At 38.4% G+C, this 19,402-nt stretch overlaps 2 protein-coding genes across 3 annotated transcripts; one reads left to right on the top strand and one right to left on the bottom strand.

Annotated features, from left to right (window-relative positions):
* Window positions 1-1,166: 1,166 nt before the first annotated feature.
* On the bottom strand, window positions 1,167-9,648 carry LOC139133616 (replication protein A 32 kDa subunit-like). Of its 2 annotated transcripts, XR_011552624.1 has the most exons (9): window positions 9,199-9,648; window positions 7,059-7,159; window positions 6,831-6,926; window positions 5,955-6,068; window positions 4,969-5,175; window positions 3,964-4,071; window positions 3,588-3,682; window positions 2,321-2,777; window positions 1,167-2,230 (listed from the first exon to the last, which is right to left on the bottom strand). XR_011552624.1 is itself a non-coding variant. In XM_070700364.1 (8 exons), the coding sequence occupies exons 1-8, from the start codon at window positions 9,215-9,217 to the stop codon at window positions 2,696-2,698; spliced, it is 822 nt and encodes a 273-aa protein (XP_070556465.1). In that variant the 5' UTR covers window positions 9,218-9,643; the 3' UTR covers window positions 1,167-2,695. The 2 variants fall into 2 exon arrangements, 1 of the variants encoding a protein (XP_070556465.1); XM_070700364.1 differs by having other exon boundaries at window positions 1,167-2,777; window positions 9,199-9,643.
* LOC139133615 (ethylmalonyl-CoA decarboxylase-like) lies at window positions 9,616-17,380 on the top strand. The gene is made up of 3 exons (XM_070700363.1): window positions 9,616-9,772; window positions 13,745-14,165; window positions 15,644-17,380. The coding sequence occupies exons 2-3, from the start codon at window positions 13,841-13,843 to the stop codon at window positions 16,327-16,329; spliced, it is 1,011 nt and encodes a 336-aa protein (XP_070556464.1). The 5' UTR covers window positions 9,616-9,772; window positions 13,745-13,840; the 3' UTR covers window positions 16,330-17,380.
* The last annotated feature ends 2,022 nt before the right edge of the window (window positions 17,381-19,402 follow it).

The following is a 19,402-nucleotide window of genomic DNA, read 5'->3' as shown; positions in this document are numbered from 1 at the left end:
CTCTGTGACCAACATCTGTACAAAGTTGGCAGTCGCACCAGAAACAGCAGTTTCTCAAAAATCACTAATTATGCAAATTAGCACTAATTATGCAAGCCACACAAAGATAATTGGACATGCATATGTATACAATAATGTATTTTCCTTGTACCAAGTTTGAAAAGAGCTGGCTCAGGCATGTCTGAGATATCTGCATGAACCACGGACAGATGCATGGACGCACAACTGGACATGACCAAATCTAAAAGTCCCTCCTTGATGTTGTCAGTTGGGACTAAAACGGCATGTACACAAAAACTAGATTTAATAGCATGATTCTTTATCTTTTAATTGGCCATTCTCATGCCCCTGTGGATGGACATCAAGTACACAAAAACAATAAGGCCATCATGCGGCCATATTGGATCAGATCACAAAACAAATCAATGTGCATATGTATGACATAGGGAGTAATCCTTGTATCAAGTTTGACGGAAATTGCTCAAGATATCTAAGAGAAATTTGCATGAACGGACCCATTGACATCAAATGCAAGAAACAAAATGGCCAACACACCGACATATTTGATCCTATCACAAAACAAAGCAACGTGCAATATGGAGGACTTGGGGAGTAGTTTGAATGAAATCACTCTTAGCATCTCTGAGATATTTTGTGTGAATGGACGGACAGACAGACGGACATGACCAAACCTGTTAGTCCCCCTGTATTTTGTCCATGGCAACTAAAACAGACCAAAACATCTTTATATCTGACCTTCGTTCAAATCTCTACATTTGAAGCTAGTTGCAGAGTGGCAAAATATTTACTCTTTATAAGGTGTTACAATTCACTTTAGGAAAACCTATTCAGACTGAAATTATCAAGTTTTGCTGACGGGACTTCTTTTTGAAGTTTGTGAAGAAACAAAATTTTGAGTTCTTGTTTTTTTGCGAAAGTCACATATTCAATTTTTCTCTATAGAGAACTGGGTAAAGTAGCCATTTTGAATTTCAAACATCAGTAGATATTCGGTGTTTAGTTTCAGTGGTCCCTCCTTGTACGGGGACCCCTGAAAGAGAATTGGTTTTAATGTTTCTGCTCAGCAGTAGATTATACAATTATCTAGTGTTCACCAACACTCACGTTGACATAAAATACGCTGCTTCACAGTGAAAAACTAAGAATGAAATCAAAAAATGTCTTTATTTGTATCACAAGATGAATAAACTTCCAATATCCCCTTGCACTAAATGTTAGAGATTTTTTTCTAAACATAGCGTCAGCGACACAAAAACTGTAAAACAAACTTTTGTTGATGTTATATAATAAAGTGATCAAACAAGTATATTCCTATCAAATTCAATAGAAGTTTAAACATATGGAAAATTAAAATCAAAAAGAAAACAAAAGGTTCAGAAATCTATACTGGATAAGTACAAACAAAACAGTAGTTGTACAGAGTCAAACAACATGTCCCTTTGACATGATTGACACTTGTACATAAATACAATGAAAAATGGCAGTAATTACCTCAGAGAGCCTCCAGTGCTATTGTGTGGTACTCAGGAACAAAAAGACTAGTTGATTCTAAATACTGTAAACACCGACTGAAAAACATGCCCATTGTTAAACTTATCAGATCTTGACATGCCAGGGCAACTGATTTCCACATGAAAATCTACATATTCTTTGAAAATACTGTTCAAATACAACAAACAGTAAATGCTACGAAGTAAGGTCGTGAAAGGGTCAAAAACTACTGATAAATGTAGGTAACACATTGAGAATAATTTATTACATGAAGGTAGAAGAACACGATTGGAACTACTTTGGGAGAATTCGATCTTTATATTCTTCAAATTTCTCAAAATTGTTGGGTGCCATATGGTAGATGAATGTTCCAATATTACAAATTACTCACAAAAACAAGTGCATTGCTTAAAGAGAAAAGCAGATGAGCTTATATTTGCAGATTAAATCGACATTAGTTCACTATCCAATTATCCTAAATTAGTTCAAATCGTGTTGAAGGTGGTCAATACACTCAAAGTCGCTTAAAATTCAAGGTCTTTCCAGTCTTCTCCAGCAATTTTCAAGATCTCTTAGAGGTCTGAACCACCTAGTCAAGATATCACTTGTATAAAATATTTTATACTTCGTTTTACATATCATTTTCATGATATCATAACCAATCTAATTTTCTGATTTTTGTAAATCATTGGTGACTCATGACTCAATTTCATTTAACCTGTTCACCTCCTATTCCCTGTAAACAGGTCCATGATCACCATTGATAACAATTGGTTTGGACCAAATACATGGTGGTGAGAGGGTTAACCCTGTTTTTTACCAGACAGTATCACATCCCCTTCTGGCAAATCAGTAAAGACAGTGTTGAGCCAAAACCACCTATTTGGCTTGAAATGTTATGGCAGTATCAGTCCGTGAAAATTACGTTTACAGTATCTTTGTTTTCAGAAGCCTTCAAATGTTCAAGTCTTTGTTACTATTCAACATGGGACGTGTAATGCTCCACTAATTTCAACCAACTAGACCTGGTGGTGACATGAACTTGGCAGGATAAGGGTTGAGGACTTTCCAAGGACTTTCTTGGGAGCGCTGAAATTCAAGTACTTTCCAAGAGTAAACATATCTTAAGGAAGACAAAAGTTTGGTTTGTTTCTCTCAAATCAAAACTTTCAGTATTCACTTGTTAACTGTCAGTGGATTTGAAATGGTCATCATCAATAGTGGAATAGATGTGTCCTTCGTTGCTGAGAAATTCAATAGCATTTCTGTAAAGAGAAACCAAAATTGTTTACTTCAGTCAAAATCCGTTCATGCAGCATTTGGATAGTATGTCATTTAAAATACTATAATGGCAGATATCTTTTTAAACAAAATATATGCACAAATTGTGATGGGAAAGCCCTTCATTGCTTAGAAATTCAATAGCATTCCTGTGAAAAGAAACCAAACTTGTTTACTTAAGCCAAAATCCATTCATGCAGCATTTAGATGATATGTCATTTCAAAATACTAAAACACCAGTTATCTTTTTAAACAAAATATATGCACAAATTATGATGGAATATCATTCCTCTTTCCAACAATCAAATACATAAGCACTGATCTTTTTCAAAAGAAAAATAAAGTGAATGATGTATTTGAATACGAATGCATTTTAGTAGTTTAGTATTGACAGATGCGTTGTAGAGCAAACGAACGTTAAGAAAGTGCAAAACATGTGCCAACATGCAAGGCAAAGTTTTCATACTTCAAATGGTCCAATAAAAATTCTTGGGATGAACACAGATCAAATTTAAATCTCTGAGAACTTCTTAGTTGAAAAAGCACCTTCTGTGCCAGCTTTCATAGCACGTACGGAAATTTAAACACAGCTCAAATTTAAATCTCTGACAAATTCTTTGTTGAAACACCGCCCCTGTGCTGCCCTCTGTGCCAAGCTTTCATAGCGTACAGAGATTTAAACACAGCTCAAATTTAAATTTCTTTTTTTTAGAAATTTAAATTTCTGATAACTTCTTATTTGAAACAGCGCCCTCTGTGCCAGGCATCCACAGGGCCTGCAGAGATTTACGTACCTGATAGCATCTTTTGAAAGGTTTCGTAGCTGTCGTGATATGTTATCAACACTTACGCCTGTTTCATCGCTGCATGCCTGAATTATTTGCTGTACCTGCAGGGTAAAAATACAACAATAATTTTGTGAGTCTGCAGAAAATGCTACTTGCTGTTATAGTCAACGCAAACTTTGTTGAATATGCTACTTGACAAGTAGTCTGAAAAATATGACTGAGCTCCATGAATGCAGTTCAATGTCAAAAGCAAGTTGGAATTTCACTATGATTGACAGTTTTGGCTCAAAATCCACGAAGTTCTGTGTTAACAAACACCAAAATAAAATAAATTTGGCCAAAGGAGCCAGAAACACAACTTTGTTTTTTTGTTGACTCTTACCTGTCTCTGCACGTTACTTAATCCTAAAGCTGGCTGTGCCCCGCTGTAACCACCCTGATCACCTGTGTTCATCTGTTGCATGTTTGTGTGACTTGCACCATTCATGCCCTGTGAATAAAAGATGTGATGGTCACTTTCATCAGTTTTCCTACTAGTTGCCTCTCTTGCATAAATTTTGAGACACCCTTTGAAAATTTTCACCTCTCCTCACCAACCTTGCCACGATATGGAAACACTGCCTCTCTTCTATACCTTCCATACCCCTCTGTCTGTTAAAACTACAATGGGGTCATTGGAACTGTTGCTGCAAGGAATTTAGGTTGTTACAGTTGAGGTAGAATGTCGGGGGATGGGCGGTGTGGTGGGGGGAAGGCACTGAGATATTCGTACTCAAAAACTTTTATATACAATTTTGGTCTACCACTTGTAGGGGCTCATTTTGAAACTCGTGGAGTAAATGATGTTGTCACCAGCTTATCGAAAATGTAAATTTTCCCCGTTGAGTTAACATGGAGGTTGTGGCCATTTTGAATTTCAACTACCAGTAAACTTTACGGTAATTTGTTTCCACGGTACCAAACTTGCATGGTGACCCTCAATTTGTTATTTTTGATTTTGCAAGAGAATGGTTTACAGTTTTGTTGAGGACAGTTTCAGCAAAAGTGTAAATGTTTCAATTTTAGGCACACGCTATCTTAAGTCTGCAGCACAGGAGAAATTAGCTGAGCAATATTTCATTCAAACTCTTTTAGCTCAGTAATTTTACTCACTTTCAGTCACCTTCTCTCTCGCACACAGTAAGAAATTTTTATTGTGAAGAAAATATATCAAACACGATGAACATTTTGCTCAACGGCACAAAGGCACAAAAAATTGCCAGCACACAGAAGTAAAATGGCCGAGCAAAACGCCTTGAATGACACTTTCCTCAGCTAATTTATCTTGTGTGCTGCAGGATTTAGCTAAAGTTGCTGAAATAATAGTACACTTTTGTCACGCACTCACCATGGCAGCTGTTTTCTGTGCTTTGTCAACGTACATGTGTGAATGTAACACTTCCATCATATGCATGGTCAGTTCATTCAAGTCTGTGAGTGGCTGTACTTTGAAGGCACTGATGTTTCGCTTGCCACCAAATGTTCGGAGCTGTCCGATCACACGGACGTAAGTATTTTCCGGAATGGGTCTGCTCTTCTCTGAGTCTCCGGCATCCTACAAAGACAGTGCAGCGAGGAAAGCATTACAAATGAAAGCTTTAGGACTGGGTGGGAAATTTACTGACTCGGAGAAATACTGAAACATTTTATATTCTTTTTCCCAAATAGAAGCAGTCATTTATGTAAACAGTATGATTGAAAATGTGTCGGGACTCTTATCAATGGAGAGTATTCATTGGTCTAAAGGCACAGCCGCATTGTATGCACTGCAATTATAACAATTGCAACCAAAGGATTTGATATGGTTAGACAGGTAACGTTGAAATCTTTGTCACTTTGGTTTCTCTCTGTTAGTATTGTAAGAAAATTGTCACCTATGAAAGAGACAAACGAACAGGAAAGTGATAATGGTTTTTTTAAATAGCAACTGGCTAAGCTGATGAGGAGCCACAAAAATTTTGCTGAGAAAATTTTGTGAGCTAAAGATTTTTTATGACAAAATACATGTATATCAGAAATGAGAGGCAGCTAACCTATTTGCGTATGAAAGCATCAACATGAAATAAATTCACTTTTTTTATACAGTATGCTCGATGAAAACTATGATGCCATACATGTACATGTGTACATGGAAAATTTGCTAAATTTGTGCAAGTGATCATAATTTCTAATTATTTTAAAATTCAAATTTGCCCAAGTATATGCTTAGGATGATGAGAGTGGATAACAGACAACCAGATGAAGTCAAGGTGGAAAGCAGTATATACCATTATTGATGGGGTGAGCAGCATTCCAAGATGGGACATTCTTTAAGGCATATAGTGAATTACTTACGTCAGTATCAATCCACTGCCGGACATCTATTGGTGGACCTGTCATATCATCAACTTTGTAGAGAATATTGGTTGGGGCTTCTTGTACTTCCCTCACCAGCCCCACCACTGTCACCTGTGATTTTTGACAGATTTAACCAACAGGGAAAAAGAACTTCAGTCTGGACAAAATAAATTTGCGACTGACATAGTGTCCGTTATCACGAAGTTCAATGCCCATTAACAGTCTAAATACAGATGTCTATTTTTGTAAAAATCAATCGTACTCAAGTTTTTAGGGGCATTTTTCAAGATAAATTTCTCATAAATCTTGAAGTGTCATAGGGTCAAATGAGACTTGACAAACCAAGGCCAAGTACATGTACTTACAAACTTGTCAACAAGTGTAGGCCTATTGAACTACCAAGTAACATTGTTTATAAAGCTATGATTATGAACAACTAGTTTGCTGTGAGGCATTACGATGGCATATACATCCAATGACAGGTTTGGTACATCCACTTTTGGTCAGATGCTGCACAGATAGACGACTCTTCACTTAATCTTGACCAGGTACTTTTCCCAATTCCAAGAAAGTTTCCCTCATCCACAAATGGGGAAACATCTTTGAATTCTTTTCCTTCCTCTAACTTTGAACTCTTCCCCTCTCCTGAACTTTCAACTCCTACCCTTCCCTAGCTGCCATTCAATAAGTTTTACCATCGATTATAGAATATGGAATAATTTTGAATGTTCTGGGTCTCCCTCTTCCAATTATCAATAATTTAACACAGCATTTGAACAGACCACAAACTACATCTCTACCAGGGCATGTGATCATAGATATGTCTCCCTCTTTCCCCTAGCTTTATACCATGCCATGTTATCATTACTATACCATATTGACTTCAACATCGCCAACTTTATAATCTTCATCTGTTGATTTCAACAGCTCAGCTACTGTTGCTGGCATTAAGTTTTGAGGCCTTCTTCCCTGAAACAAAAAAATAAACATTTACTCACATATAAAGCACTGTTCACACTTTTGCAAACGACTCACATGATGGTTGATTATACACGCTCTGAATTCTCTGAAAAGTGATGTGTTTTCACTGTGTGGCCTTACCTTGGCCTTGTCCTGTGACGCTGGCATCGGTGAACCAAAGCCTCCTGGAGAGTTGATGAAACCAGTACCTCCTTCATCACCATAACCACCACCACCGAAACCTTCATTGACAAATGAGAGACAGGTAAGAATGATAATTCAAAACTTCACTAGACTGGTTTGCCTTTCCTCTGCAGCAGTGGTTTCCAGACACTTCATGCCAAAACAACTTCCCACCATACCATCTTGTCCCGTACCATTTCGTACCATAACCTCTTCACACCAGAAGTCATGTTGCCCTAAAACAACGCCACTTCGCCACAAACTATCACCAACCGGTAAAGCGAAAACTAAACTTACCCACTGGCATTGAAGTTTTTATCACCTATCTATCATCCCAAGACTTAAGTCTTGAAAGTGTACATTTCAATAACACGAGTTGTAGTATTTTGTAGATTGCTTTTTTCTTGTTTCCAATTTTACTGTTTATCGTTTTATGCAAGAATAAATGGTTCATGGTAGCCAAAATGTCCTGTCACAGTTATGCTTCCAAGTTGCAGGTAAAAACAATGTTGTGATACATTGTGGAATCATTGTTTAAGGATGGTTTGGTAGTATAATGGTACTATACTTACGCAAAATATCTATGGTGTGAAGTGGTTTTAGTATGAGGTTGTACTTAGGGCAAGGTGGTGTGGGATGAGGTAGTACTTGGGATGAGATGGTTTTTGGTACAAAATGGTTTTGGGAAGAAATTGTGCGGGGTTGACCTGGTTTTCTGGACCCTCCAGCAGTTACTGGCTGGCCTGGGGGCTAACACATTCACCCTATGACCTTTGCAACAGCCTAAAAATAATGTGGATCTTGGCTCTGGTTTTGGACACAAACTTCTTTACAGTTGCAAGAGCTGGTTTGTTTGATATTTTCCATGAAATGGAGCTGATTTACTAAAATCAATGAATGAGTGGGCAACTTCGAAGTGTTGTTACCCAAACCAATCCTGTGTATTGCTAGGGGTGGGGTACTCTTTGATTTTTCATATTTCCATGGGTGTGTCACCCAAGTAGAAAACATCAACCCATGCATATTCAAAATATTGAATATAACCCATCATTAGGGACTTGTTTGATAAATTTGGGGAATTTCCACCTTTATGCTGTTGCATTTGAAGGTTTTCCTAAAGCATGGGACATATGCTTTGTTATCAACCCATGCTTTGGGTTTTTTCAAATGAAAAAAGACCCATGTTTAGATGTTTAGCAATTATTTTGTGAATAAGTGACCCATCTTGGCGGCACATATCCATAAACCTTTCTATGGGAGTTCCGCCAGGGTGTATTTTACATGCAACAAGTCTATTAGCGGCAGTGCTGTAGTAGGTAGTTTTGCCTTGGTATGTGATTCCAATGGCAAAACCAGATGTGTCTGACCATTATACCAAGGCAAACCTTGGGGAAGAGTTCCATTCAGTCCCCTCATGACTGGAAATCACTTCAATTGCAGACTTTCCTTGAAAGAAGCACATCAAATACAACTTTTGGATGGGTGTAATATTAGGGTTAGCCGGGGGGGGGGGTGTTATCCTACCTAGGGAAAAAAAAGGGGGACTCGGAACTCTTTCCAAACCTCGTGGTACTGCAATGCAGCTGTCTGTCTCACCATAGACAGTGGAGGGGGAAGACTGACTGTCTATGCACACACAGAGTTGTGGTACTAATCGGAAATGCACAGCATTCTCCTGTAGGGAGCAAGCACGTCAAAATTCTGTACACTACAATGTGTACATGTCAACGTGTAAAGTTAGCTGCACCTCAAGAAGTTTTTCTCTCTACTACCTCCATCATAGTCCCTGCTCCGAATACTACTTTGAGAAAAGCTCCAACGAATGATGATCGCTGTGTTTGAAGGCTGGTCACTGTTTTAGGAACTATGAAACCATCTGAAAATTCGAAACTTGAGTCCCTTGGCCTGGCCCGTCACTGAGTACCGTGACCATTCACACCACACAACACTGCACTGACCCTGTCTAGCCCTGCGTACTGTGCTGTGTGTTGAGGCCGTATAACGCCGGGAATTACACAGTTTGGTACGCAGGGCTATGACCCTGGCATGGCATGTGACGCAACTCAGTTTGAGACCTCAAAAACACCCAATAACCTACCTCCTCCTTGATTCCACATCTTCGCTCGAGAAGTTAACAAAAAAGCTGGAAGTGTAGATAGCAAAGAATTTACAAATTTCGCCGTTAGCGGGTTTTGCTGACTTCTGCTGATCTGCTCCGTGCGTCCACCAAGCAACACAAAGAAGATGGCGGGAAATAATTAGAAGTACTAGCAGGCCTGAAGTACTAGGGTTCATGGGTCATTTGATATACATAGCCAATCAGCTTTCATGTTACATAAATCCTCATGATGATCAAAATTATCAGCAATAACTCTCTGTGTCTGCTATTTCTTCAGCTATCGACTAGACTGTAGATTGGAGGATATATTGATAACGCCTTGTATCATTTTAGAGATGTCCGAACACAAAATAGGAGCCCAGTTTTGTGGGTTTCCACATCGACCAATTACCATCGTCCTTATTGTCGTAGCCTGGATAAGTGGGCGGTACGCTCGCGCCAGCTGATCATCATGATCATTGTATGGTAATCAGTAGGACTTCACAACAAGACATCATCCGCATCAGTATCGGGATCCGTTTGTTCCGAGTGGCAATTTCACTGGTATGTTCTGGTAAGTTCACTGGAATTCAGTATTTTATTTCTTCTAATATTGGAAAGGGAGGTAGCAACTAGCATGCCTTTTTTCCCTTGTACTGCTAGTGCTACAGCGAATGCGTTTTCTCAAGGGTCTTTATGCATGTCAAAACATCCAACGAAAACAGCGGGGTTAACTTGCGGTCACGAACGTTGCATTGTCTCTTTTCAAGTTGCATTTCACCATCAGTGAAGAGTGCATTTCAATATAATGATTGTTCAGGTGAAGGCCATTCGAGGTGTGGTTGTAGTTGGAAAGTTTGACGTGGAACATAGACAAATGCGAAAATTAAGATCAGAGTTGATTCGAACGAGGAAAGGATGGGGAAACAGAGCGACCCATGCCAAAATTTACGATATCCATGTCGCAAAAAATGTTAATATACGTCACTATCGTTGCATATAAAAGACGGCAAAATAATACGACCCAAGACAAAACGTTCAGTAAAATCCCTGGGCTGGTGTTATTACATATACAAGAAATGTTCACTTTTTAATCTCTTTTGATTGCATGAATTTAATACATAGACATCGAGTCTCTGTTCAGCTCAAGAGTTAAGGTTGACGCAACAGTCCCCGCAAAAGTAGTGAATCACATTTGAATATAACAGTACATGTCACAGACACTAGGTGCAACGGGGGTGGTCATGCAGGCTGAGCGTGAACTAAGCGTGAACTCGGTGACATGTCACTTTTGCCATTCATTGGTTTGTGGAGGGACCGCGGGCCGAGTGTACATAACATGGTCAGTCGTCGGACTGAAGTACAACCATAGACATACTGTCTATGGTACGACCAGAACACTTCTATCATGTACCCAAGTAGTGGCCAGCTTGCACCCGCCGTCCGTCCTTGGTTACCAAACTGACGCCTTTCACTGTTGCCCCAGCCATGAGGCGCGCACGCACATCATCCGGAGCTCGACATGACAATATGACGCAATTCAACCTTTGAACTGCTTGCATACCAACGCACCAAAATATTGCACGAAAGCCTTGTCATGTCATGTGCCCAGGGAGCCCTTCTGTTTTCCCCGTATGTGGAAAAAAATTTGAATGGCAGTTTCACTGTCATGTAGATATAATTCTTTGAAAACTGGAACGGTTTATTTTTTTATTATGCCTCTTTCATATAAGTTTTTCTGTTACCCAACAGAAGAGAAAGAAATGATTTATATGAAAGGAAATATTGTAGGATGTATGGAATCGCCAGTTACTCTAGCATTCATACTGACAGTCAGATCTTTCAGAATTTCAGGAGGGTCTTGTCGGAACTACACATGCGCGACTTTCTTGTTTACAAACAGTGTATTTCATGAATGTCTGGTTGGATCACTTCAACATAGCTACAACATTGAAGTTTGACTATATTTATTGTTAACAAATATGTTTTAACTTTCATCAATCACCAACATACCCTAGATGCAGCAACCTTTGAGCAGAGTTCCGACCACTCACAGCCTCCCTTTAAACCAAAAAAAAAGCATGATAAATGGTCGCAATAAATATGAAAGTATCATTTTTGCAATTTAAAAGTTAAATTACTCAAACTTTTATGCAACATAAATGGTTTAGGCCAGGAAGAAAAAATAAATTGTTCATCGGAATCGCCGCTTCTACTTTGGCATATTTGGAAATTTTTTTTTTTTTTTGATCGCGGCAAATTCTTACTTCCGCATTACAAATATGTTTGGTACTGCCGCTGGTGGCGCCCTACACTTTGTCGGGTTTTCGCGGGCACGGGATTTTTAATGAGACTTAATTCCTACGTGTTTGTACGGACTTAGTTGACCGCCAACACGTTGTTGTGACGTCTGAATTTGGCGAATCACGACGCAAAGTGGGTCGATTTGGTTAGGTTAGTACATGTCACATCATGAGTATAATTTGATCGCCAACATTCGACGTGATGGCCAACAGTTAGTTCTAAAGATGCCATTCAGTGTTTGTCCTGATATTACGTTCGGCGATTTGTTCAACAAGATCGTGACAGCAGATGGACGGTGCATCCGATTGAATGAAAATTGCATCGAAAGTATAAAAAATTACGGCAATGACAAAACACATGGTTGCGTCGATGTTAAAGTACGATCTGAATGATGACTATATAACTTCACTCCGATCACAGTACAGTGTTGTTAGACCATTGTGTAAACTGTGTAGAGACAGTGGTAAAGAGGTCAAAACATGGGGCCAAAGTAAAATGAAAAAACTCAGATGCTAGGTCCCACCAGGACAATATTAAAGGACAATACTGAATTGTTGGATTTCAGTGATTTGCTGTACATTTCAGTTTTATTCTGTGAGAATGTTGAAATACTCTCCACTAACAAACACTAACTGTGAATGTAATGGGCTATGTTATTGTTGGAAAATATAGTATTGAATTAAGTTACCAGTATCAGTGTTTCTTGTCTGTGATATTTCTGGTAAAAAGGGAAACAATTATCTTGCCTTGTCTGCATCTGTGCAAAAATGCCAGAGAACCACGTTTACCTTCGGCCTAAAAAAAATAATAAAAAAAAATTTCGCTCGCCGCTCCTGGAACTTGGTCCAAAAATCCGATGAACAAGATTTTTTTTTTCTCTGGCCTTATGTTAATATTTGTAATCTCATCTCTAAAATGAATGTGAATTATCTTGAATAATGACTTTTTGTGTACCAATGTATATATTCTGAAACCAGTTTCCGTTTTCCTTTGCAAATGCTAATAAATATCAGGTCATATTTAATAAGTTGTTTGGAAATATCAGTGACAGTATTTTTTACATTTTTGAAAATATGTTAGTTTTGAATTCATACTGAACAATGCCTATTACGTTTTCAAATGTAGTTCCTTTGTATTGGTATCTTCCAAACTACAGCTGTTATCTGATTATAGCTATGCTGCCATTGTGGAATTTGAATAAAGGGATTAACAAATGTTATTTTTTTGTGTGAATTTTCTGCAAAACACACCTGTGTGTGACTGATAATGGAAATATGATAATGTTATGCTAGTTGCCCTTATCAACAGAACAGTTGTGAAATCCCTCTGTGACATTTTCCAACAAAACAGATGACAATTAATACTGTAAACACAAAGATTGGAGAAACTTCATGGCAATAATGGGGAAGATAATTTTTTAGATATTAAGGATCAGTATGCAAATTTTTTCACATCTATTCCAAAAGTTTATGATATTTTGTTTGGATTTTGCATTATATGCACTCTCTCTTTCCCTAAATTTCCACACTTTTTAGCCAACCTTCATGTACAGAAAAAAGGAGCGAGGTTGCAAAAAGTTGTTTGATTCCCACATTTAACCCATTCACCATCATTGTTTGGCCCAAACCCATTGTTAGCACTGGTGATTGTGGACCTGTTCACACGAAATTGGGGGTGAACATGTTAAAAGCTAATGGTTTATAATCCCGTAGTGTTAGTATAGCCAGTGGTTTCTGTTGCATTCCAGATTCACAATTGTAAAATGCGCGTGTGATCATTCAAAGCATAGTCAAGACGTTTGAAATGAAAATGGCCAACTTGAGGACAGCAAGCACTTGTTTTATCAAACTATCATTCTTGCACGCTGAGGTGTGAATCATTGACATCATGGGGCATACCACCAGATTTTAGGAGGGAGTGATTTAAAAAAAACTGTCGAATAAAAATTGTGAAAAAAATGTTTCAGGCTATAAACTTTGGGGAAAAAATATTCACAAGGCTTGAGAATGAAAAAAACTATGGAATCCTGGGAAAAAATAGTTTGCTTGGATCACCCATACAGGACAACAATCAGACAAATTTAGGGAAGGACAAAAAATATATTTGCATCTCCTCATTTTTGCAACCAACATGGATGATCTGATCTTGTCCCTGAATTTTGTCTGAGCATAAACTGATAAAATAAGAAGCTTTGCTGAAGGAGTATTTGCAGTGATATGTTGTAATTATTAATTTCTTCCAGGTATGTGAGCAAGTGGTGGAAATATATATAAGAATACAACAGGGCATCAGTCACAGGTCGAAGTTCATCCATATTGAAGGTCATAGGTAATCCAAGATGTTGAGGCGACTTGTATTGTCTTCCAATATTAGAATTCCATTCCGATGTCTCAGCAGCAATGGAAACGGAAACGGAGATCCATATTATGAGAAGATTCAGATTCCGACACTAAATCTAAATGAGATGGTGACCGGAGCACGGATTGAACATTCCAAGGAAATTGCACCCAGCTATCATCCGGAGCAGAACACTTTCAATGAAAATGCTTCCAGAGTGAACTTGAAAAGACTGAATGGCGGATCAGTGGATCTGAAAAAGGATGACGGAACAGGCATCGCCACGGTGACCATCAACAATCCTAAAAAGGGCAATGCCATTACAGGTAAAGTTGTCTCACTGTTGATTTTAGATAAGACTAAAAAAACAACAATAAGTGACCGATTTTGATACTACTATATCTGTCAAAGGTACACTCCAATAATTTATTGATAATGTGTATTTATATTTAGCAAGAATAAGTCATCTTAGGAGACAATAGACTTTCCCCAGCCCCCTTTTCGCTTCACAGTGTGGCCCTGTTCTTCTGCTTGTATGCATCCTCAATATATAAACTATAGACAGAAAAGGGGGAAGACCCCCTCTACTGTCTAGCTTAGCATCCATACACAGCCAGAGAAGTGACTTCACTACGCAATGTGTAGCATACTCTCACAGCATCACATTACAAACCTGGGCAGCACTTACAGCAGGTTATAAAGACACCTAAAGACGAAAATTGCTGATTTACAAGTGATGTAGATATATGGGCTATGCGAGCATATAAAAGGAACTTTAAATTTATGACGTATCAGTAGTAATGATGCGGGATATTTTTGCGTGGATTTTTAGCCATTTTATCGGTAGCAACCATTCTATTTGCCGGCTGAAAAAGTAAAGAGTAGGACAGAATGATATGATTAACCAAAATTCTCAGAGGTTGGGAATTTTTTTTCTACTCACCAAGTTCAAGCTAAGTCATTGATGATAAGCATAATCATCAAGGTACAACGTCAGTGACACACTCACTGTAATTTTAGCATGTAATCAGCATACTTGTCGTTGCAAAACAAGTGGGTGGAAATTAAACTTATGTGTGTTTCTTTTGTTCCTCAAATAGTAAGTCTGTAAAACTAGACTAGTTTTAACCAACTTGACCTTGGTTAGTCTTACGTTGACCTTAGTTAGGTCCTAGGATTTATTCTCTTTTGAACCCCAACCATGCAGTTTTAACTTTGAAATTTGCATCTAAAAGACTAAAACCAGATGGCAACAGATGAACCTACAGTGACAGAAAAAGGATTCATTATGGGCAAGGGCGAGAGGAAAACCAAAAATTAACGGGCGAGGCTTGCAGAGCCCGTTAATTTTGGCTTTCCTCGAGCCCTCGCCCATAATTAAACGTCGATGGTCAGTGTGGAGTCTGTTATTTCCACTATATTATCAATGATCCCCCAAAATCATTAAAATTTATGAAAATTCCCCATGCGAATGACAACAGGGCCCAGAACTTGTCAGTGACTATTGTGCACGCTGTAAAAATTTTGCAAATCCAGATTTTTGCCAAAAAAGGGTCTATACTTGGCCCACAAGTGATCCATTTTATTTTGTGATTGATTATGATCATTGTAAAAATTAAAATTTACGTTTTAGCTGGAAAGTTACGATGTTTACTATATTATTCATATTCACAAGCACATAAACAAACCATTATTGTCAATGTGTATTTGTGATCGGTCATATGGTTCAGCTGGACCAATTAAAATGTGACGGACAGGGCATGGTAATGTAATGACTGTTTTATGTACTTTCATGATTCTGTAGGAAGTATGATGGCGGCCCTGTCTGACATTGTGTCTGAGCTGGAAGTCTGGAGCAATGGTAAAGCTATCATCTTGCATGGCTCACCAGAGTGCCGTGTGTTCTGTGCGGGAGCCGACCTCGCGTTGGTGAAAACCTTCCTTGCACCCGACCAAGGATGTCAGATGACCCTCTTCATGCAAAACACTTTGAACAGACTGATGCGGTTGCCTCTGGTGAGTGTCGCCGCCATTCATGGGAAAGCACTAGGAGGTGGCGCGGAAATCGCCACAGCATGTGATTTCAGACTCATGACGCATGATGCGGTGGTGCAGTTCCTGCAAGTTCGAATGGGTATCACCCCAGGATGGGGCGGGGGAAGTCGACTGGTTCGTATCGTCGGACCAAAGACAGCCTTGAAGCTGCTGTGCTCGGGTAAGCCTGTATCTTCCCAAGATGCATTGAGGCTGGATCTGGCCGATGGACTTATTGATAAGACAGACATTGTAGGCTCTGCCTATGACTGGTTAAAAGATTACACCAGTGGTGCTACAGAAGTGGTCCAAGCTAATAAGTGTGTCGTCCTTGCTGGAACTGAACTGCCTCTAGACTCTGCCATGAGGAGAGAAAAGAATCTCCTAGCTACAGTTTGGGGTGGACCAGCACATTTACAAGCATTGGACAGAGCATCAAAACCAAAAAAAGACTGAATGAATTCAGTGAGTGTACAGACTAAACCTCTTCTAGCTTGTGGAGATCCCCCATCAGCTCAAAGTCGTCTGTAAATAGACTCTTCATCTCACTTTTTAAAGCAATAAGATTTCACCGGAGTGGATCAGAGCAATATGTAGGATAAACTATAACTACAGAAGCCATTTAGAGATAAAACTTAATCGTTAATTGGAGATTAAGTTGTGTATTTGTGAATTTGCTGGCTATTTTTAAGCATTATGAAACATGACTGCCGTTTTTGTAAGTCCTTTGGTGAGCCATATACATGATGCTTATTGTTGGAGTTATTTTTGTCGTTCTGTTTTCATTTTGTTCAGGCAAGTATTAACATGATATCTGTGGACGAGTTCTCTGCATCTTGCAATATTCGTGTCCATATATCATCAAATATGTCATGAAATTAGCCATATCTCTCCCAAGGTTGTTTAATATGTTGCTCTGAATTACTTTGGTTTGTTAAGTGTTTTGTTGTTTGTCATGTCAAATACTGTGATCAGTTGATTTTGATTTGATTTTAGGGGATAAGCATGTTAACCTTTTCACCCCCAATTCCCTGTAAACAGGTCCACAATCACCATTGATAACAATGGGTTTGGGTTAAACCATGGTGGTGTGAAAGGGTTAAACTACATATTGGTCTTCCTTACCTCATTGATCTTATGAATTTTTGTCAACCGATGAAATTCAACAGTTGATATTGTAGGTAGTTACAAAGTGCTTCCCAACCAGACAAGCTTTGCAGAAATAATGTTTATGTTTAATACTAAAGCAATTTGCCTAATGGAAGATAGATTTTTTCAGTACTAAACTTCTTTTACTATTTATTATCAGTGTATAAATGATAGTTACTCATTCTACCCATTAGTTTTAAACCCGTGATATGGTCAAATAGTCCAAACTGACTCTCAACTCACGATTTGAATTGCTAATGATGGGCAAGTGAATTCAATACCCAGTTTATTCACAAGCTGTGTTCAAAAGCTCTTCAAAGAGTCCATCAGGTAAAAGGACAAAGTGTTACCCTGCTCTGTGTCACCAAGAATTAATAGAATCTCACACCCCAAGGACCTGGGATCAGATTTCTCACACGAGTTGGGGATATTTTGTCTCACACGAGCCGCAGGTGAGTGTGAGACAAAATATCCCCAACGAGTGTGAGAAATCTGATCCCAGGTCCTTGGTGTGTGAGATTCTTTTTCTCACATGACCACAAAATGCGTTAAATTCATATTGGACACGTACAATATTATCAAAACTCGTGACAACTCTGTCGTCTGGCACTGTACTTTGACCTGCTTACTTTGTAGTTCTGGTCCGTCTGTTACTCGTCGTGCCATTGGATAACATTTTGCGCGTGGAACAAAACAGACTGTTTATCATCCAATCAGAGCTCGTGTAATATTTACTGCAGAGTGTGGGACGGTTTCTGAGAGTGTGGGATCGATTTATCCCACACTGTCGATCCCGCACTCCCAGCGGCCAGGAATGTGAGAATTTAACATCACAATCCCTTGGTGTTAAGATGAGCAAAATATTTTACATCATGAGTAAACCTGAATACTCAACTTTACTGCTTTCCTTGGACCTTCGAGGTGTTTTTAGGGATATGAGTTAGACTTGTGTACACAAATTTTAGGGGTTTAAAATGAACAATGAATACGGATCTTTTAGGTTGATAAGAACAACATGAATGTGAATTTTTAATGCAATATTTACAAAATATAAAATTACTGGACAAAAGATAAAGGCATGGACATTCAATTCCACAGACTTGTGTGTAGAGTGTTTTTAGCAAAATATTTATTACGTACTTGTGTATTAAAAGCCTGCACCAATGATTTCTAATTCTCTGTTAATGATATTGAAGATGCCACACAATTGTCAGGTTAAGGTAGAATGCGCATCAGGACAGATGTTCAGACTCTCAAAATTTTCCAATACTTTTTCGAAAATCAAAACTTCTGTTTTTCCCCATCAAGTTAACACAGGGATGGCGGCCATCTTGAATTTCAGATATTGGTAAACGTTCGGTAATTTGTTCCTAAAGCAATAATCTTCACATGGGGACCCTTTGATTTTTATTATTGATTTGGTCAGAGAATGGTTGAAAGTTTCATAAAGGAATGTTTAAGCAAGTCTAAATCTTTCCCTTTCAAGGCGCATACTACCTTAATAGTCTTATGTCTAATACTCTATATTTACTGATGACGTAGCATTTACATTTAGATGTATTATATTTATTTGTAGGTATTGTATATTCTCTATTTAATGTCCACGGAACAGACATTATCCAAATTATCTGGTGTTGAAGATTGCATCCATGTTTCAGTCAGTGTGTACAGACTTTTCACATATCCGTTATACTTTGAGTTTGTGTGTTTTAGTTTAGTATTATGTTAACGTTTCAAAATATTTTACTGAAACTCTTGAAAGAGTAGCTGAACATAAAGATATGTTAATTTTTGAATTTTAATTTTTGAATTCAAGGACAAAAATTATATTTCACTAAATAAAAATTGTTCAAAGGGTGGTTATTCACATTTCTTGAACTTTAATTTGATGGGTGAAAGGTTTTGTGTTTTGCTCATATCTATGAACATGGCTATATTTTGTGTAATCATGGACCCTCGAGAACTCACATTTTCTGGAAGGTCCGTGGTGAAACTGTGTCTTACAGTTGTGTGTTTATTTGAAGTCAGAAGTTTTAGTAAAGTCTGTTGACAAACTTGATTAAAATTCAGTATCACTGCCTTTGGGCATCAAATTTGTTTTGTGTTATTTGAGAACTCATTGATCGTGTGTAGCATGCATGATGGAACACCTAAAAACATAAAAATACCAGACGTTCACCTCTGCAGCTCTTGTCCATGGAAAAAGTACCGCCGATTGTAAACAAAAGTACCGCCGATTGTAAACAAAAGATATATATACCATGTCATGTTGAGGGCGTGGTTCAGCACAATTCAAAGCAAAACGTGGAATGGGGACTGACAGGTATTGCAGGTTGTCCTGTATGTGATGTCATTCACTCTGGTTATATTATAGCACTAG

This window comes from Ptychodera flava, chromosome 5 (genome assembly GCF_041260155.1).
Source record: "Ptychodera flava strain L36383 chromosome 5, AS_Pfla_20210202, whole genome shotgun sequence".
NCBI lineage: Eukaryota > Metazoa > Hemichordata > Enteropneusta > Ptychoderidae > Ptychodera > Ptychodera flava.
The sequence above is the reverse complement of the archived record's forward strand: the minus strand, read 5'-3'. Positions and strand labels throughout refer to the sequence as shown.